Here is a 20,592-nt window from a genome sequence, read left to right as displayed (position 1 = left end):
ACCTCTAGCAAGATCTCTCATCTGATAAATGCCTCTCTCCAGTTTTTTAAAATTGTCCATATCTGTCTTCCTGTCCAAAAGACAGGTGATTTAACAGCAGAGTGAAAACAAGGAATACACAGTATGTAGAAGGCTCAGGTATATAATTTACCCTTCAACATTTTGTATAAATCTTACGCAATGGCTCCCAAGTACTCACCCTCTTTCACAATTCTGTCCCAGTAAGATATTTTAAAATAGGAATGTGTACCTCTTAGACAGTTCTAAAGGCACTAAGAGTGTGTTTGAACAACATGCATAATGTCTTCAGCAGCTATTTGTACCTGTGGGCAGCTCAACCCAACATCCATTGATGCAAAATACAGCAGCTGTATCCTAAACTTATTGCTTCCAATGAAAGCTGCGTAGAATACAACATAATTTGTGTTTTGTATGGGGTGTAATTCTATGAAACTCAACTGAAGTATTAAAAGGAAAAAAACTTTTTTTCAACCATTTCAGAAGGGAAGGGTCGGGCAGATCAAAGCACCCAGGCATCCCGCTAAGTAGGCGGGTCACCATAGGGACGACCTGTACCCGTTCAAAAATTCCTCTCACATTAGCAGTGAGGACCCGGGCGTCACCCCGGATCATTATTTTCCTTACTCATAAGTTTAAGGCATAAACCTCTGCTCTGCAGCGAAGGCACGTAGTTGAACGCAGCAGCTTTTAATGTGAGGATGAGCAAATCACAGCGAAGCCACGAGACCACACCAGTCGCGAAGCGCAACCTGACCTACCCTTATCCGGGGTGCAATTGGTGAAACAAAGACGAAATCCCCCCTAGCGAGTGCAAAAACAAGCCCTCGCGCGGCCACCGGAGCGCATGCAAATGAGCACTCGGGCTGCGAGGGATTATGGGAATCTAAGTCCTGTCGAAGTCCTTCGCCGGCGTCGCGAGAAGATCCACTTCCAGGGCGAAGGAGAGGTGGTAGGTTGCGGAGGGAGAGGGCGCGGCGACACCGGAAGTAGTTGGCTCTCACGTCCGGGCTTCGGTCGCAGCGACTTGTCTCGGGGCCTAGCGACAACATGGCGGACTTGTCTCTGGACGAGCTGATCCGGAAACGTGGCGTCAGTGTGAACTCGAAGGGGAGGTGAGCCGTGGAAAGAGCCTGGAGGGCGGAGAGGCCCCCCCTTCCCCGCGAGGGTTCCCTTCCCCCCACGTCGCTGCCCGGGGGCGGGATCCGTGCTCTGCTCCGGCAGGATCCGGCTGGGGATGTGCACTCGGTGCTCCGATTGGCGCGCTCTCCTGTCAGTCATCGCCCACTGGAGCGTTCGGTTCTGCTTGGCCATTCTCGGCAGTGAGGTGTCCGAGGCCGAGTGTGTGTGTTTCGCAGCATAGACGTGGGTCTGCGTGGAGAGGGGGCAGCACCCTCCTTCCGCAGGTCTCTCGGCGCCTTCATTGTACTGATTCTGGCGCTTTGTCCCTAAGGGCGGCCCAAAACATTTTGTGCATTCCAAGTGGGGCATCTTGTGTGCCGAGATGGGACAGTATTTGTTTCGGGGTGACAAACTGCGCTATTCCATACAACCAATAACTGATTGTAGAGACTTTTGGGGTGGCTTTGTGCATTGGGCCAGCCCTGCTTCTTTGCCTTGTGCATCATACAAAATTATTGGCCTTTGCTTTTCATACTGCCAATGTTTCTGTTCCTGAACTCTCTTTTTTTGCTACTTTTACACTTCCTTTGACATGCAAGGCGATCTACAGCCTCCATAAACAATTGTTCTATTATAAGATTGAGCCGTTTCTGAAGAGGATGGTCTGTTGTGCCTTCAGCTGAATTCACAACTGGATAACACAAGTTAAATCCACAAAAAAGAAGGCATGCTTTAGCATGGGAAATGTTGCTTAAGTAATAACGCAGAGAAATATGTCGCATAAGAGAGCATTTAGATAAATAACATCTTTGTTTATCTGCGGTGAAGAGGTCACATCTTTACAATGTTGCTGCCAAAGGCCACCATTAGATTTATAGCTAGCTCTGCTAAGGCTAAAAAGAAAAAAAAGATCTCAAATCAGACATCCACACTCCCAAGGGAACAGGCGGCACTCACCTTTCATTCTGATTCTTAGACGGTGTCCACCAGTTTGAGTGAAATGTGTTAAACAGAGAAGAAAAAAACCAGCCAACATGTTCTTTGAAATATATTTAAGAATTAATTCTGATTTCCCCCTTTCCCCTCCTATAAAAGCATGTTTTCCATTTAATATCAGGATGTTCTATTGTAATTGAAATGCTGCTTGGTAAGCGGACTAGATTTCAGTTACATCTCTTAAATTCCCTGTTATATATATATTTAACCCTGTATCCCATGTCAACCCATTTTAACAATATCCCAAAATTTTGGTGTAGTACATGCATTCTTCACAAACACAGATCTGTGGTTGAAATATGAATTTCAAATTTTGAAAGCTATGAGGGGCAAGCAATTCTATCTCTGTTAAATATTAATTGTTTTCCAAAGGAATGTATGTATATTAGATTATCCTTGTCAGTCAACTTGTATAATAACACTGGATTCCATTGTTGGCCTTTTCGCAGGTCTTGGTTGGTGTCTTCCCTTTTCTTTCACCAGCTCCAGCCTTCTCTTGAAGTTCACATTTTAAAATCTTGTCATTCCTCCTGCAATGCAGGAATCTCAGCTAGATCATAAATGACAGGTGGCCATCCAACCTCTGCTTAAAAACCTCCAAGTCCATCATCTCTCATGGGAGTCTGTTCCACTGTTGAACATCTCTTACTGTCAGAAAGTTCTTCCTGATGTTTAGTCGGAATCCATGTTTACTCGGAATGTGAATCCATTGGTTTGGGTGCTATCCTCCGGAGCAGGAGAAAACTGCTCCAGCACTTTAAATATTGGAAGATGTCTATCATATCTCCTCTCAGTCTCCTCTTTACCAGGCTAAACATACTCAATACCCTCAATCATTCCTCATAAGGCTTGGTTTCTGGACCCTTTATCATGCTGGTCACCCTCCTCTGCACATATTGCAGCTTAACTTCTTAAAATGCAGCAGTTTGTTTGCTTTTAACACCTGACATTTCTGTTCCAGGCTGAACACAAGGCCATTATTTGGTGGTAGACCTCGAATTGGAGTTCAACAAACTTTTCTAAGCAGATCAGCACCAAGTGTTGGTTTCCAGAGGACATTTGATGCACGACAGAAGATTGGCCTTACTGATGCCCGACACAAAATTGGCGTGAAAGATGCCCGGGAGAAACTACTTCAGAAAGATGCCAGGTTTAAAATCCAAGGAAAAGTGCAAGACGCCCGGGAAATGCTGAATTCCCGAAAGCAGCAAGTGACCAAAGTTGTTGATGCCAGAGAGAAGATCAGTCTGAAAAGGAGCGCTCCTAGTGCAGCCGTTGTGAAAGCTGCTGTGGAAACGGTGGCCCCTGCCATGAAGATCACAAAAACAATTCAAGTAGGTTATCGTCAATATCTCTGCAGTCTATTGTTGTCTCTCCAGCACTATCCTATGTGTTGGCAGCTCCTGGAGCACTAGTTGCATGTATTTCAAGGGAAACAGTTGGGGAAAGCATTAATGTGGCATTATATCGCATGTGTAATACAGAAAACGAAATCCATGAATCTGAGTTCTGAAAGTCTGCTTTGTTTCATAATCTGATAATTAAAAGTAGAGATCTTAGTTCTTCCTTTAAGCTTTGAGTATGCCATCATGATGAAACAAGGGATTTCACTGAAATCTTTAGGGGTTAATGATGTGTCTTTCTCTCCCCATCACAGCAGAAGGCTGCAACTCCATTGCACACTCATCCTGCATGCATGAAGGTCAACATTGTGAACAATCACACAAACAAACAGGTGTGTGCCATTCAGTAACAGAGTGGAGTTGTGAACTGTTGTAAAATCTAGTAATCTTTGAATATGTGTTTAATATTTATTTCATTTATTTCACTTGCTTCCAGTGAAACACCCTGAAGTGATTTTATGTTTGATTTTGGAGATTGGCATTATAAATTAATTTAAAAGTTTTACTTGCCTTATGTAATATGTTCACAGCCTACAGGCTGAAAGTGTTATCTGCATCCATTTCATTCATACAACTCACAGTTTCCCATATGTGTAGTATCTTGCAGTGACAATTCACAAAGTAGATTTGTGGTGCCTTTGGATCTTACCCCTACATTCTTGTACTCGCTTACTACAATCCTTTCAGTACTTAGGAAATACCATTTTTAACTTCTGACGTCTGTGTCTACCTATTTTGATGTTATTGGCCAGTCTTGTATTATCACAGTACACTTGCACAGGAAAGAAATCCTGTTTGCTCTGCCTGCCATTGGCTAATCCTTCATGTTACAAAATTGATGGGCAGATTAATGCTTGGCATTAGTGCTGAGAGGGATTGAAGAGACTCTGGGCCAAACTGAAATTTATGGCAAATGTGTGTCTGCATGTAATGTACTTTTAAAAAATGCTAATTGCCACTGATTGGGAGGGATGCAGTAATAGATTGTGATGGGTGGGGTATTTAACCCATCCCGCACTGTGATCTTGAGGAAATCCCCACTTTTCAAGCTGCTGTTTACATCAGGAGTAAGGTCCCACTGACTCCTGTGGGAACTTTCTGCACGATGCAAATTGTAGCAGGAGAGGGAATTTCACTTCAGATGATGACAGGGAGGAAAAGGTTACATTCCCCCTCATGCCACAATCCTGATCCTCACCCACATCTGCACATGGATATTTGCATTTTAGAAATTGTGCATGTTAAATGCAAAGGTGCGTTTAATATCATATTTAGATTGAGTCTTCAAATTTGAGTTGAATTGAACAGCCTGAGGTTCCTGTATTGCAGGGGGTTGGACTAGATGACCCTGAGGATCCCTTCTAACTTTACAGTTCTATGAATGCTACTTAAAAGTCCTTTTTATTTCCATGTCCTGGGATTAAGATGCAGCAAATCAGAGTGGCTACATACATGTATTTGCTGAGGCATATATTCAGAAAAACCTATTAGTAAACATGTATAGAACTGTTTAAGCGCATCAGTCTAGACTCTTTAGAATATCTGTATTACATCAGCAGCCAGAAAAATCAAATCAACCACTTGCATTTATATGTTACTTGGGGTGTTTTTTTTGTTTGTTTGTTTCTTTTTAGTCTCCGTATGATGTAGAAGATGATGAAGAAACTGTATCTCCCCTTCCTAATAAGCAAATGAAGATCACTACCACAAACAGCTTTCTGCACAGTGCGGTAAGGGTCTGTCTCATTAGCTTCTCCACTCCCTCTACTTCCCAGTGGACACGTACTTTGGTTGTTTTGCATGTGCTCGCGCTTGTATTGGCTGGACTTACTGGTTCCAGGTTTATGGTATTCTTGCATTCTTTTACCCTAAAACAGGGCAGCAGATTGCTGGCCCATGGGCCAAATGTGGCCTATAACAGGTTGCCATCCAGCCCATGCCCCATAAAGTGAGCTGTTGTGGAGGAATAGATCTCTGTTTCCATCCCAGCAGACTACTCTGTTTCTGTGCAAGGTGCAGAGAAAGAAAAGAGATGGGAAGTTAGGGAGAAAAAGGGTTTCTTTGTCCACTGCCAGTAGGTGGCCCATGTCCACTTTCCCCCATGGGAATGGGGCTCTGTAGAGCTCCAACAGCCCCCAAGCTGCTGCTTGCACCTGTACCAAACAGAGTGGCACTAGCCTGCACTACTGGCAAAAACAAACTTGTTTGTTCCCCTGCTCTTGAGTCTGCAGTTAGTCTGTCTTCTCTTTGCTCAGGCAAACCAGTAACTGAAACTGTGTTGTGTCATTTGACTTTTTCTAATCAGAAAGACTCATTCATACTAATCATTTTCAAAGCATTTCATGGCAGAGAGTTCTGTAGGCTAAATGCATTGCCTGTCTTACATAGGGATTTTATTTTATGAAAGAAAGATAAAGAATATTTTATTTACACTATCTGTAGTTGGGCTGATAATGTGCCCTTACTCTTGTCCTAAGCTAAACCTCCAAAACACCCTAGACATTGGAACTGTGTCACTGGGATTAATAGGATTATTCTGGTGGAAACAGAACCTGGATTGCAGCCTAAATTTGATATTATGGATAATCTTTGTCCATTTAGGTATTTGGTGTTTTTTTTTAAAAAAAAAAACACACCTTTGAAATGGATAACTAAAATGGTGTGTAGCAATCCAGAATGGATTTATGCTGTGATGTTATGGGGTATGGTATTCTGATTTTCTTTATAAGTAAAGTACCAAATAAAGATGACACTTCCAGCACATTATCTCACAATTTCCCAAGATTGTAGTAACTACCTTAAAACTCTGGGTGGTTTCTGCCATTTTTAGACCCTAGGGACCTAGTTTTTGAAAGATTCTTCCAAAGTTCTTTAGCTTATGTCCACTTACTTGAAGTAAAATCCATTGAATGTGGTAAGACTTCTTTCCAGATAAACATGCATAAATACTCTGTTAGTTTATCCTTCTTGTCTTAAATGCTTCTTGCATACATTATGATTTTACTACATCACAGTTTCTCTTCTTTTCCAGACAACTAATAAAAGCTTCATTAAGATCCTTATTTTCCCAAACTAACAACCTGATTAGTTTGACCTGATTCATCAAAAGTAGTTGGGCAAGGATAAGGTGGGATGGGGGGAGTTTTCCTGACTTGTAAAATAGTTAAAAGTTAATAATGGAATGTACTGTCTTTACACAAAATGTGAAATCTGTTTTCAATACTTGATAATTCAAGTATTTCTAACCCACAACAATTAACCAGTGTGCACAAATACTAAAAGGAATTTTTGAATGCATTAGCTGACTTCAGGGACTGAATAGTCTTCTCTATGTCACATTGGTTTTGTTTCTAAGGTTAAATCTTTATGGAATGGGAAATCTTGCTGGGTAGCTGCTGCTTAGGGGAGGAGGAATTAGTTCTGCTTCTGGCACTTGCAGTATTCAGGGATTTGTGTTCTCCATTTACATAGGCTGGACTCAGTGGCAACAAGTTCTCTCTGTCAAAGACAGTCCCCCTCACGAAAGTTGTGCAGAATGATGCCTATACGGCCCCCACAGCTCCACCGTCTCCCATCCGGACAAAGGCCCTGACAAACATGTCCCGAACCCTGGTGACCAAGGAAGAACCCCCCAAAGAGCCACCACCAGTTGAGGTGAGTCAAGGACACAAATATCTTTTTGTGGCTGCTACAGCTTCCTATTCTGGATTTTCATAACAAGAAGAACAAACCCTGTTCAAGTGCAGCTGAATGGGGGGAAATTATTTCCTTCTTCCAGAGAAAACAGTGGAATTGGACATGGTAACTTGAAGAACTGGTAGAATCTGAAACCCATTTGCTTCTCATGCTTGCTGTGCAGACATTTGTCATATATGATTTCTTGTTGAAATATTCTCAGAGATGAACAGAATCTACCAAAAACAGTAGAAATTAAATTTTGAAGGCTGGATTTTGCTGAATCTTACCCTTGTCTTTCCCCCACTTCCTCAAAGCCCTGTTTACTTTGATCTATCTCCCCGCCCCCCAATCCCAGACTATATGCATGTGACACATTTGTCTGTTTCTTGGCAGCCGGCCTTCAGCCCATTAGAAGGTACTAAAATGACTGTGAATAATCTGCACCCTCGAGTCACTGAAGAGGATATTGTTGTGAGTACTGTATATTGTTGAAATCAGGGGTTTGCTTGTGTCCTGTATCCGTGTTCTACCCAATGTTTATAAAGTAAAATGGAATGTGTGCTTTCTTGGGAGAGCCTGGAGAATCTTAGGTGGTAGCAGTAAGGAGCTAGGTAGATGTCTGCAAAAGCTCCAAGAGGCCTAAATATCTTCAGAAAAATTAATTGACTTGAGAGCAATCTAACGACTTTGAGGAGAGCCACCCCGTGTGTTCCAGAATTACTCTCCTGAATGAAGTCCTGACAGGCTCCATTGTGTTCTCCACACAGTAGGAAAGTTTCCAAAGTTTGTGAAATCCAGAACATTTTGCAGGCAGCGCTCTGACGCCAGGTTTACTGTCACATTCCCTTTGACTTTTGGTGTGGGGGAAATGATCCCAGTGTAGCTTTAGTTAAACTGGATGTTCCGTTGCTCTACATCAGGGATGTCCAACTCCCAAGAGACTGTGATCTACTCCCAATATTAAAAAACTGGCAGTGATCTATTCATTGGAGGGAGGAGGAGCGTGCGTGGGGTGGGTGGATTGCCCACAGTTGTTGATTTTTTGGGGGGGAGGATTGCACAGTTGTTGAGCTGTTTTCCCCCGTGACTTTCTGTACACAATAAGGATCCCGCAATCTGCCAGGGATCTACCAGTCTACTGGTTGGACATCCTTGCTCTACATGTAGTTTTCTGAGGATATACGGGACGTTAGGAATGCAAGGACTTCTTCATGTAATGCATGAGAAACTTTAGGCATTCATTCTCACAAGATGTGATTATTAGATCATGCGGCTTTTAAAAAGGAACAGACATAGTTGTGGAACATGGCTCTAATTGTGGATAGCTACATCAAACCTCAATTTATACTGTCTGTTGGTTAATAAAGTACTCTGATTCCGAGTTTATTACCTAAAACATGGATTGTGGGATGGGGGTGAGGGAGGGGCCTCTGGCCCGCAGACTTAACTAGGTCCACTCAGCCTCCCAATTTGGTCTGCTCTGCTGTTCTTCCCCAGCCACAACCATATGTCACTCAGCTGATATCATACAAACAAAGCACCCGCTGCAAAGGAATAATCAGGAGCCTTGGAGTGTGCTCCCAATGTTCCTTTGCAAGTGCTGTTCAGATTGGGTGCTGAATGCAAGCCACACTGCTTTCACCAGGGTCAGAGGCACCTGACAAATGACATCAGATGATTGACAAGAGAGAAGCCTGGGTTATTGGTCAATTGTAGCAGATGGAGGGTCAGCCACAATTTGAATTGGTCCTGTGGCCAAAAAGTGGTTTCCCATCCCTGACCTAAATATATTTATCTGACTGTTGTTGGAAACAGAAGGCTGGACTAAGTGTTTCTCTGTGTGCTCCAGCAAGGCAACTTCTATGTTCTTAATGTGTGAATGTTCAAATATCAGAGTTGGCAGCTGTGGCCTTGACTTCCACACTAAATTCCACACTAACAAGAAATGCTTACAATCACTGATAACAGTAGCAAAGATGAGCTAAGTTAAATAAAACTATACTGTCCTTTGCTCTTTCCTCAGGAGTTGTTCTGTGTATGTGGTGCCCTAAAGCGAGCCCGTTTAGTGCACCCCGGAATGGCTGAGGTGGTGTTTGTGAAAAAGGAAGATGCCATTACTGCGTATAAGAAATACAACAACAGATGCTTGGATGGTGAGTGTGAGCCTCATGTAGAACGCAGAAACGTTTTACTTCCCTGAAGATCTCAGCTGGTACTTCTTCTGTGTGTAAGAAGTCAGGAAATTATTAATTGTTAATGACTACCATGAGGGGCTGAGCAGTTCTTAGACTATTATTGTATCAGGTCTTTAGAAGACACAAAATTTGCTCATATTGGAGTGAGAGTGATATTGCAGTCACATAGATGATAATTTGCCCCTAGACCAACTGGATATACAGTACAGTGATACCAAGTTTGTGAGAATTAATGCTCTTGAGAGACTGCAGAAACTTTGCTGTTTCAGAGTTTGGATAAGTAGTTAGGGTATTGACCTGAGGAGGGATATTGGTTCATTTTGTCCTTGTTTTTATTATGTATTTTGTGTTTTTATCTTGTATTTTTATGCTGTGACTGCCCTGAGCTCTGCAGATGCAGGGCAGTATACAAATTTTAATAATAATAATAATAATAATAATAATATATCACAAAATAGAGAAGCTTAGACTCAAACTGTGTATAATGGTGGCAAATCTGTGCATTCAAATCCAGGGATCTTGTTTAATGAGCAGAATGGATGCACAGTGAAGAAACCTATACCACTTTCCTAAGGTTTAATACTTGGTTTTCTTTGTTCTTCTCCATCAGGCCAGCCGATGAAATGCAACCTTCATATGAATGGGAATATCATCACATCAGACCAACCTATCTTGCTGTATGTGCATATTGGTTTGTGTTCATAAAACTATGGTGTAACATTTTTGCTCCTTCACAAGGTGCCATATAATTTTTGTACCCAAGCAAAATACCAAACAAGAGTTTGTTGATATTCAGATTAAAGCTTTTTTACTAATTTTCCTATATATTCAGCACTGCTGTTCAGATTATCATCTGTATGAACAGTTGTCCTTCCATCTAAATATGGCAGTAGGCTTCTCCCAGCCTGTAACTGCTTGCTTAATAATCAGAACAACAGTTTTGGTTCAGCAGTATAAATTGATCTGCATTTCACCATTCGACAACTATTGATGGTGGAGCTCCCTAGGGTTCTCTGTGTTCTTCTTCTTTTCCCTTTCCATGACTTTTTATACCTTAATCTGAAATCCTGAAAAGTACACTTGGCTTAAGCTAGCTATGCAGGTAATGGATGGTAATTGCTGAAAAGAGTAAGCTCTGCTGCTTGACTTGACACTTGTTCTGTTGTGAGGCTAAATAGTGTATCTCTTCTTGTTCTCCCTAGTCGATTGAGTGACACCCCCTCGGTGAAGAAGGAAGGTGAACCACGTCGGACAAGTGTAGGAGCCGCCTCAAATCCACCAGCTGAAGTGGATCCTGATACCATCTTAAAAGCACTCTTCAAATCCTCAGGGACCTCCGCCTCTGTGCAACCTACAGAGTTCAAAATCAAACTTTGAGGAGTGGCAGGCAAGGAGTGGACTGGAAAACTTGTTGAGCGTGGGAAATAGGGAGACAAGTGTGGGAACGCAACTGATGTTGTGTTTGACCATGCTGAAACCTTTGTTTTTCTACAATTGCTACCTTCCTGTACAGTAGTGTTCTCCCTAATGTATGTGTTCTGTTTTCATAGTTGGAGTTTTTGTCCACATATTTCTAATGGAATAATCTTCCCTTCCTCCAGTGATATATCACCAAGCTTAGAACATTTAACTATTTTTCCTTTGTTTCAACCACCCTACCTGTATCCAGCCAGTGAAAAGTGCAGCTAGCAGAGGATGTGAGTAGCATCTGTTTGGCACTTGCACCCTTTGAGTGAGAGATGAGAGTCCTTTTTGCTTTTTACTGATTATGGACTGCATTTCCTTTTCAATTCAGCTCTGTCTGTGGCAGAGGCCAGGATTTGGTAGCGGTTTTAGCTGTTCTGAAATTGTAAAATTAGTGAAGGAAAAGCAGCAGCAGCAAATGTTCTCTTCGTTCAGCAGCTAATGGAAGGGACTGTGAAGGCAATGCAAATAGGTTTAGGCACAGGAACATAGCACATCTTACACTTCATCGTCTTCTTTTGTCGTTGTAATAATCTGCTAGTGCACTGAGAGAAAGAAGCATGTGCCCTGGTGTTGGTGTACTCTTCAGTCCAGGAAGTCTCACAGATGCTCTCTTTGTGAGAATGCATGGGCTTTCTTTCACTTTGTACCATTTACAATGTGTTTTTACTATGAAATTATGTATTGGGCAAGAAGAAAGTGTTTCTGGCTTCAGCAATCACTTCTCATGCCTGATGCCTTAGAAGCACTGCAGTGAACAGAGGTCCTCGTTCATTCAGTCCTGACAGATTCCGATGCACCACTATGTTTTGTAGCACCTACACCTTTCTTGGAGGTTAGTGACACCCAAATAAACTCCAGTGATAACCCCCTAGGAACTATTTCTACAGGGCATCTGTTTTTACCGTACACTACCTTATCCCCGAGTGTAATAGTCAGGAAAAAAATCCAGCCTCCTGCGCTCATCGAATTGTCAATTGTAAGAGTTGCATCTTTCAGTACTCTGGGCATGACTGCTGCTCCTGTACAGCACTGTTGCTTATTTTTCTGTACTGGGAAATGGTGAGTGTATCTTGTGGTTCATATAGAGGAGAATCTATCGGTTTGGCATAGAACAGGGATAGCAGGAAAATGAGTTGCCTATAGCAAAGCGAGGATGATTTGTTTTTTGGCCATGTTGAATTTCCTCTGACATGCCAGTCTTTGCTAAGACAAAAACATACTTCCTTTTTCTAGCAACCCATTTAGTCCAGTGAAAATGGAAAACTGACAAGGGTTAAGAATAACTGCATTGGTTTTATACTAAATAAACATGCAGATACTTGTATGGGGGCTTGCATTTTTATACTTCCAGCTACAAGACGAGAGCATTGCTGTTTATCTGTGCTAAAACCCTGCAGTGTAATATATCTGCTTTCTTCCATTGTAGAACCTGGTGCTCAGTGGATTCTACATTCCTTTTGCTCTTTGTTCTGTACAGTTTCTTGGTTTCATTTAGCAGGTACACATGTTATGTCACACAATAAACCTTCACAACATGGAAGGCATTTGCTTCCCAATGGGTTTTTTAAATCTTAATTACTAATTTAGGACCGGTCATAATTTCACCCTTACTGGGGAAATGTGCTTATGAACGACAAATGATACTTTTTGCAGAACTGCTGTTCCCTGTACCTGTGTTTCATTAGCAGTTGGTTACAGGGGAAGGGAAGGTTGGGGCTGGAGGACATTATGTATTATGTTTCTGAATAAACGTTTGTTATACAGAACCTGTATTTTGCCCTGACTTCTTGGATTGGAAGGAAATCAACTGATTAGTCTATTGAGTCCTGTTGGTTTTTCACTTTTTGGGGGTGCCTGTCAGCAGAATCAAATAATAAAGCTTTCTATGGATTGTGTCTTTTAAGGCTGCTGCTGGGGGCTGCCATGTTTAAATTCTCTCCCATGGAGATGGGAGGGAAAAAGATCCAGTTCCCTGAAATGCTGTTCTTTATGTGCAGGAAGATTTTTTTGTAGGGAATGTTTGAGAGGTCATGAGAGAATATTGCATAGTCTATCAGTGAAGAAGAAAACAGGATTATGTGGCATAAAAACAATATGCTATTTCATCTTCTATGGAGCTGTTTTGTTTGACTATAGACTTCTAGGGCATTTTGACAGGTTTGCCACATCCTCACTCATCTCTGTTAAAAGAAGAAATGAAATAGAAAAGCATTAAAAAAACACAGACATGTTACAAGGCTGTTTTGATCTAATAAAAATACTTGTAAAGGTTTAAACATGTAATGGTTCTGAGCATAGCAAAGGGGCAAACTGAATAACAATATGATTTTCCATCTATATTTTTAGCTGGTAAGATTTCTCATTACTCATTATGATAGCTGTAGAGATTTCACTACCACCACTTTGTATCTTTTGATCTCAGCTATACTACTTGGGAGAGTATGTGAGAAAGCCAAGGTTTACTTCAGAGGTTCCCAAACTGGTCTGTAGACCAGCAGTGGCCTTTGATCTTCGTTCAGGTGGCCTTTGGCATGTCCACATTAAGTACTGAGTTTTAATTGTATGCTATTGCTTATATTGCACTCCAGTTTGGATGCAAAGTGTGATGCAATAAAATACAAAAGCAAAAAAAAAAAAACAATTTGAAAGTATATAGCATCTAGCAAAACACACTTAGCACCAGGAAGAAAAAAAATCATTAAATTGCCAAGACCCTCAGCGATTTTCATGCGGGGAGGGGAGAGCCAGTGCCTTAATTTGAATCTGAGCTGGGCCTTGGCGCATGTTCCCTGGGCGCAGCTGTGACCACCCAGCAAAACGAGAAGATGCGCGTGAATCTAACTGGGCTCTATCATACCCCTGGAGCTCCTGCGCACGCGTATTTGGGAGTAAGCCCCGCTGAACCCAGCATGCTTTGCATTAGGATTGCGCGGGAGCTGGAAGGGCCGCGCTAAATCCAAGGACGACAGCTGGAGAGGTGAGGTGGCGGCTATTTTTCATAGCACCCAGACCCGCCCTCCGGGAATTAGGACTATCTCCTTCACGCCGCCCATCCTGGGCACCCTGAAGAACTACTACTCCCAGAAACCTTTGCGCAGTCCGTCTTGGTCTGCCGGGTGACGTCACTTCCTCCCGGTCCGTTAAGATGGCGCCGTCCGAAAGGGCGCGTGGGGAAGGCGTCGAGCCGGCTGCGCCCCTCGGCTATGCGGGTGAGCAGACGGGGTTGCCGGCATAGCGGTTCCTCCAGAGCCGCGGGAGGGTCACGGGGGGGGGGGGGCTCGCCACCTTTCAAGGTGCCTGCAAGGCTCTTCTCTGGACCTGCAGGGCAACCTCCCAGCTTGCCCGGGCTCGCTCTCGGTGCTGCCGGGCTCCCCGGGCTGCAGCCGCCCTGCCTTCCGCAAGGAAAACCGCACTCGCCATAGCTCAGGCGTTTCTGCAAGATTCTTGCCACTAAGGCACGAATCCTGGTGAGGCGACGACGCAGAATTATGTATTCGAAGAGCATTATTGATGTGTGTTTGTTCCTCCTATGGGGAGCTCCGTATAGAGAAATTCGGATAAATTATGGAGAGAAATTCGACACTTTATTCATTGGATATGTGACTAGGCAACAGGTTCTCACACCGCTGTCCCCTGTCCCCCCAAAAAGTAGCGTTAAACAAGAGTGTGTGTTCTTTCTAATTCGCTTCACGTGAAGGCGTGTTTTTTATAGTTTTTGAAGGTTTTAAAGCACAACCATACTGCATGCAAGTTGATCGGCCAGGACGTTTCTGCACATGTAGCTTACCTTTGGATTTGATGGGGGGGGGGGGTAGGGTCAGGATCTGAAGGAGAAATCTTAACAAATGGCCTTTTGCAGCAAAATGAGAGGTGCTTTGTATGTGGGATTTTGGGTTGGGCAACCAAACTATCCTCTGCCCCATCTCTGGTCTCCCAGGCCCTAGTCCAACTCTCCACACCATGTGGTGGGGTGCATGTTTTTTACTACGAAAGATGTATTTGGGTGAGGGGAGCTGAATCCTCTTTCTGGACTGTCCTCCATTGCTTCAGGCACTTTTGTGCCAGCCCAGCTCCAATGTCTGGAGTGAACAAATTTTAAGAGAAAAATGACTGAAGTGATGCAGCACAGGGACATAAGGTGAAGGAAGAGGGCTTAGCTCCAGTCACCCACACTCACTGTAACTTTGCCCCATTCACTTGCAGACATACCAATAAACAGACATTTCTAAAAGACATTGGCTGGGTAACATGATTAGTGTCTGCAGGCTGTTGTCTTTGATGTATCAAAGTGTCCTCCAGGTTATAGTTATTTTCTCCACAATTTTTCTTTTAGCTATTCCAGTTAAGTTCTCTGAAGAGCATCATTTCCCTCACTACCTCTATGTAAAGGAGCACAAAGTCAGGGAGGACACGGATGTGAAGAGGCCTCAAAACCGCACACTTTTTGTCTTGAATGTTCCCCCATATTGTACAAAGGTGAGTTTATTGGGGGGGAGCGGAGGGGATTATATGAGGGCCCCAGCGACCTGTAAACTTGGGACAGCCAAGAAGAGAACAAATATTGATACAGTGGTACCTCTACTTACGGACGCGATCTGTTCCGGGGTGCCATTTGCACCCCCAAAAGTCCGTAAGTAGAGCACCGCTTCTGCGTGTGTGTGTGTGATGTGATAGAGCGCTCCTGTGCATGCAAGAAGCTTGCAGATCGCTCATGCGCGAAGCAGCGAACCCAAAAGTAAACACTTCTGGGTTTGCTGTGTTTGTAACCAGAAAAAACGCAAGGTGAAGCAAACACAACTCGAGGTATGACTGTATTTAATTTGGAGAGCTGCGGAGAAAATGTAGAAGAGAGAGAATGTGTGTGTTCTTCTGGCTTTTAGAACATGTTTGCTATTTTTAAAAAGTGTTTCTCAAAAATAGTAGACGTACACAACTCATAAGTTATGGGAAGACACTAATCACTGCCTACTGGATTGCATTTGAGTTTCCTGGTCATCCAATTAGTGAACTTCACTATCAGTTCACTAAATTACAAGGGACAGCTGCAATATCCTAGTTGTCGGGTGTTCTTAAAATATAGGCTATATGGGTATCTGCATAGGAGATTGTAGCTACTGGCCTGCAGCTGGTTGTTAGATGTAAATGACTAGGTAGGGTATGATTGAAGAAGCTGCCTCATACCTAGTCAGACCGTTTGTTCTGTCTAGCTCAGAAATTGTCTGCTATGTAGCTCTCAAGAGTTTCAGATGGGACATTCCCAGCCATACCTGGAGATGGCAATAGCTAGAGATCAATGGGATGAAAAAGAGGGAGAAGATGAAGCTTATGTGAAAGAATTAGAATTGCTTTGAAGAAGACAGTTATGTTAGGATATTAGAACTCTTATTAACTATTCTGTACTTATGCTGAATATTATGTTCTATAATTAATATACGTTGAGATATGCTAACTATAAGCCACCCAAACACAGATTTAACTATCTTTGTTAGTATATCTCACCCATCATATCTTGTGTGGGTTTGCTCAATTAAGCATGCAGAGGTGACTTGGGGAACCTTTGGCTCTCCTGATATTGTTGGACTACAAATCCCCTCATCCCATTCTGGTGGGGATTGATGGGAAGTCTGTACACTGCAGACTAACTGTGAGTGAATTACCAAGTGACCTCCAGGGACCAGTGCCTTGTAGGGGAACCCTGAAATGTAAATTAATGTTTAATTAATATGTGAATCAACAAGATTGGTAACTCTTCTTAGTTTCCTGTTCCTCTATTATTATTATTATTATTATTATTATTAGTTTTGCCCCGAGGAAATGCCTAGGGTAAGAAATGGTAGCAAGCCCAAGTCCTGAAAGGAAAGGGGCAGAGCAGGACATGTTGTCAAGGGCATTAGAAGGTGGGGGGGCGGTTTTCAGCCATGAAGTGCCAAAGGATCAAGTACAGATATTAGAGAGGTAACTAATAATAATACAAGTATTAGAGAGGTGAGATGATGAGGGGAAATAATGGGGGATGATTTCAGGTTTCAGGAAATGTCCCTCTTATAGCCATGAATTGTCCTGAATTTCATTTTGTTGCTTGAAGGAATGTTTGTCCCGGCTGTTCTCGAGCTGCGGTTCTGTACGCTCCGTGGAGATGTGTGACAAGCCAAGTCTGGGAGAAAAGAAAGAAATGCCCAAGACGAAGTTTTTCAACACAGAAGCACTCCAGGTAAATCTTGAACCCTTGAGCAAGGGTGGAATTTGGAGAGGTGGGTAGGAATGTAGCATTTTGGGGGTGGGGGGAAGGACTCTTAAGAAAAGGACCAGAGCTAAGGCTTGACTCCCTGTTACAGCAGCTTGGACTTCATTCGCTGCAAGTTCAGCCAGCCTTGCAATTTGACGTCTGCCTGTGTGTCAGGCAAAAAGGCTGCTACTTTAACAGTACCAAACTGCACTGTGGAGTTTGAACATACCCTCTCCCCTTTCCCAAGCAATATAGTGCGGAAAAGGCTTTCATCAAGGGGTGGAGGAAGGAAAGCAGGCAGTGCACACAGCATGTCTCGTGGGTGAGCGTTCAGTTCTGGAGGCTGTGCACATCCCTCTTCGCCTCTTCCATGTTTAAAAACCCAGCAGCACACATGCAGCTGGACCCAGAGCTGAACCTGAGAGGCAGCATGTATGGCTGGCTCTCTTTTTTCATGTAAAAAGAGATGAGGGAAGGGAGGGGAAGCATGACGAAGCCAGGGGAAAGAGCAACAGGGATGTGTTTTCCCCCTTGAGTGGGTGTTTCAGTGGCTGGCTAAACCTCTCATTCTTCGGATTGTATGTGAGTGAAAACAGACCCAGTCCATAATCATGAGCTTCTTGCTTTATAGGGGTTCAAGGTTGCTTATGTTGTGTTCAAGAGTCCTGCTGGGGTGCAGGCTGCCAAGTCCTTATCAACAAAAGACCCCCTGGTGATATCTTCCAAAAGGCACCCTGTGCAAACGGGCATTCACAGTAAGTGAACCACAAATGCCTTGAAATTCCCTCTTTCTTCCTGGGCTGGCCTTCAGGTGTGTAAGGATTTAGTTTGTGGCTGGTGGAGAAATGTGAGTGTTGTACAGGCTGGGCAGACCAGGCTTCAACTCCCCATATGGCCATGATGCTCACTTGGCAAATTTCTCTCTCAGCCTAACAATCCTCATGAGAGCTACTGTGCAATAACATTTGGGGTGAGAGTAGGGTGGGGAAGAGCTACCCTGAGCTCCTTCGTGAAAGAAGGGGACAGAAATAGAATACTGGTATACCAGCCAGTGTACACCACTTAGAGGGGACTGTGAATAAGGAGTATACAAATTCTTTAATTTAACAACATTAGGTGTTCACCTCTTAATGAGATTATATTTACCCATCCTTTATTACTTTTGCATTCCCCAGGCACCTCATTCACCTTGACTAGGCAGGGCACCTTGTCTCACTCAAATGCAAAGCTGCTACCAGAGGACTCCCCACGTCTTCCATTTCCATCTACAACCATTATCAATCCTGGCAGAACATAGGCTTTCCCCAGCCTCTGTGCTGTATAGTCAGACTGCCTTTGATTAGTTAAAGGAAGAGAATGTAGAGCCACTCCCTGATCCATCTCCTGTCCTGTGACGTTGTCTTATAGTAGGGGTGTCTAACCTTTTTTTGGCCACCTTCAAGGTTCACCACCTCCCTGAGGGCTACATACTGGCTGTGAGTTTCAACAATGTATGTGCATGTGTGTTTGCACCCTCTATTCGTACAACACTTATGCAGGCCACACACACTCACCCCACTAGACATGCAGTCACTCAGCACTTAGCACAGAGAAAGAGAGAGAAGAAAGCAAACATTTCCAGTCCTCTCCAATCCATCACTGGAGTGAAGGTGGGGGAAACGCTGCCGGTTACTCTTAAAGAGCAGGCAGAGGGTTTTATCCATGATCTCAGCACAGTGGTGCTTGGCTCTAAGCTCACAGATAAATGATCCCTCTGCCTGGTCTTTAGAGAGGATTGTCTCTCTCCATCTCAGATTGCTCTCTAAGGATCAGGCAGAGGGCTTTATCTGTCAACCAGATCAGTGGACAAAGAGCAGGGGCTGGTGGATCACTTCCTGCAGCTTGCTAGGCTAGATCTGGGCTGCAGGTTAGCCCCCGTTTTATAGCAGTCAAGGACAGCACTTCCTGTGAAGCACACATTAAAGTAGCAGCAGCATGTCCCAACTTAAATGTACTGTGGCATGGAAGGAATCTCCTTTTCCAGAGTACAGGGGCAACCTCAGACTATAGGGGAAACTGGGCCTTGTTATAACAGTAGGATTGATTTCAATAGGCCTTTGGCCAATTAATATCCTACAGCCTTTAAAATGTATCTGTGGGAAGGGGGGTATTGTTTTGTTGTTTTGGTTTAACTACTTGTGTTTTATCTTTTATTTTATTCTATGAACTGCCCTGGGATCTCTTGATGAAGGGTGGTATATAAATTAAGTAAATAAATAGCCAAGCAGCAAGTGGTTTGTGCAGTGATATTTGGTATTTCTTAACCGTAGGTGCCTCTAGTAGGAACTGTCAGTCACCTGCCAGCAAACCACTGCTCATTGACCTGAGAGAACAGGGTTTGCCATCACAGATAGGCATTCAAGTCCAGCATGCTGTCATTCTTAGAAGTAGCAGTAATTGAAATTTGATCTTGTTGTCCCCCACCGTTGAGTCCCTGGTTTCAATTGTATTAAGGGGGCCTCTAAAGTTTCCAAAATTGTGTTTTGTTCTTCTGTTGTCTTGAACATTTTTTGCACTGCAAACTGATTTATTATTTGTTTGTTTTTATCTCAGAATGGATTGCTAGATATGCAGCTTCAGTTGTGGATCCTGCTGAGCTGAAGACAGAAGTGGATGCTTTCATGCAGGCCTATGACAAGAAGGTTGCAAAGGTATGCATTGCTGAAAATATTATGGTATTAGCCAAGCATGCTCTTCCCTTGAAGGGTCCTTTGGATTCAGCATCACCTGTCTGGGTTATGATCAGCATTGACTGGGTAGAGACCCAGTGTGATGTAGTGATTAGAGAAGACTAGAGTTTACATACTCAGCCATGAGGTTCACCTGGCGTCTTGGGCCGCTCATCAGCTGATGAGTTGGGAACAGGGTGTGCAGCCAATGCAGGAGTCAACCTTGTTCTCCACCAGTGATGTCAGCTGATGGGTGGGCATGCTTTGAAGGAAAAGACCTTGTGAGACAAATTGGACCCCCTGGTGGGCCAAGATTTGTCTGTTGGCTGGAGGTTCCCCACCTCTGGAGTGAATCTAGAATGGAAATGTTGAATGGAACACATTGTCTATATTTTTGGGTTGCTGATAACACAATCCTTCTTTCTTCAGAAATCCCTTTTCACATGGCAAAAGGCTTTGCACTGGGCTCTTCTGCTCAAGGGCTGTGAAGTTGGGCAGGGCACCTTCTGAAATTATAAACAGCATTACTGAGCTCGGGTAGGGCTGGGTGATGTATCAATATATTGTCCAAAACTGGTTTGAAGCCCATATTGTGATATTGGTTTCATAGTTTTTGACCTGGCAATATATTGCGAGTGAGTGAGTGTGTAAAAATCACAATGAGGGGAAAACAGTGAAGCTAGCCAATGCCTTAATAGCCATCCTTATTTCAGACATTGTGATATATTGGTATATAGTGGTGTTTAGCTGTTGATATATTGCCCAGCCTCACTCAGGGG

The 20,592-nt window shown here is 43.4% G+C and overlaps 2 protein-coding genes across 5 annotated transcripts in view; both read left to right on the top strand.

Annotated features, from left to right (window-relative positions):
• Positions 1–968: 968 nt before the first annotated feature.
• POLDIP3 (DNA polymerase delta interacting protein 3) lies at positions 969–12,645 on the top strand. Of its 2 annotated transcripts, none has more exons than XM_080971918.1 (9): positions 969–1,133; positions 3,098–3,470; positions 3,797–3,871; positions 5,174–5,269; positions 7,011–7,193; positions 7,611–7,688; positions 9,241–9,370; positions 10,023–10,089; positions 10,615–12,645. In XM_080971918.1, the coding sequence occupies exons 1-9, from the start codon at positions 1,069–1,071 to the stop codon at positions 10,787–10,789; spliced, it is 1,242 nt and encodes a 413-aa protein (XP_080828044.1). In that variant the 5' UTR covers positions 969–1,068; the 3' UTR covers positions 10,790–12,645. The 2 variants fall into 2 exon arrangements, with proteins under 2 accessions (XP_080828044.1, XP_080828043.1); XM_080971917.1 differs by having other exon boundaries at positions 971–1,133; positions 3,794–3,871.
• Positions 12,646–13,969: 1,324 nt separating this feature from the next.
• RRP7A (ribosomal RNA processing 7 homolog A) overlaps positions 13,970–20,592 on the top strand; it is a 14,692-nt gene continuing 8,069 nt past the window's right edge. For all 3 annotated transcript variants that reach the window (XM_080971936.1, XM_080971937.1, XM_080971935.1), the window contains exons 1-5: positions 13,970–14,088; positions 15,213–15,355; positions 16,965–17,090; positions 17,737–17,860; positions 19,698–19,795. In XM_080971936.1, coding sequence (XP_080828062.1) covers positions 14,025–14,088; positions 15,213–15,355; positions 16,965–17,090; positions 17,737–17,860; positions 19,698–19,795 — 555 coding nt within the window. In that variant the 5' untranslated portion in view covers positions 13,970–14,024. The remainder of the gene's footprint in view (positions 14,089–15,212; positions 15,356–16,964; positions 17,091–17,736; positions 17,861–19,697; positions 19,796–20,592) is intronic.

Source organism: Podarcis pityusensis (genome assembly GCF_964106645.2).
Source record: "Podarcis pityusensis genome assembly, chromosome: 10".
Classification (NCBI taxonomy): domain Eukaryota; kingdom Metazoa; phylum Chordata; class Lepidosauria; order Squamata; family Lacertidae; genus Podarcis; species Podarcis pityusensis.
This window is presented reverse-complemented; position numbering and strand designations above follow the sequence as displayed.

Excerpts from the sequence above, each read along its gene's own strand:
- POLDIP3 (XM_080971917.1), top strand. The coding sequence starts at position 1,069 with ATGGCGGACTTGTCTCTGGACGAGCTGATCCGGAAACGTGGCGTCAGT. Across the intron at positions 1,134-3,097 it reads AGTGTGAACTCGAAGGGGAG|GCTGAACACAAGGCCATTAT; the intron begins GTGAGCCGTGGA and ends TTTCTGTTCCAG. Across the intron at positions 7,689-9,240 it reads TCACTGAAGAGGATATTGTT|GAGTTGTTCTGTGTATGTGG; the intron begins GTGAGTACTGTA and ends CTCTTTCCTCAG.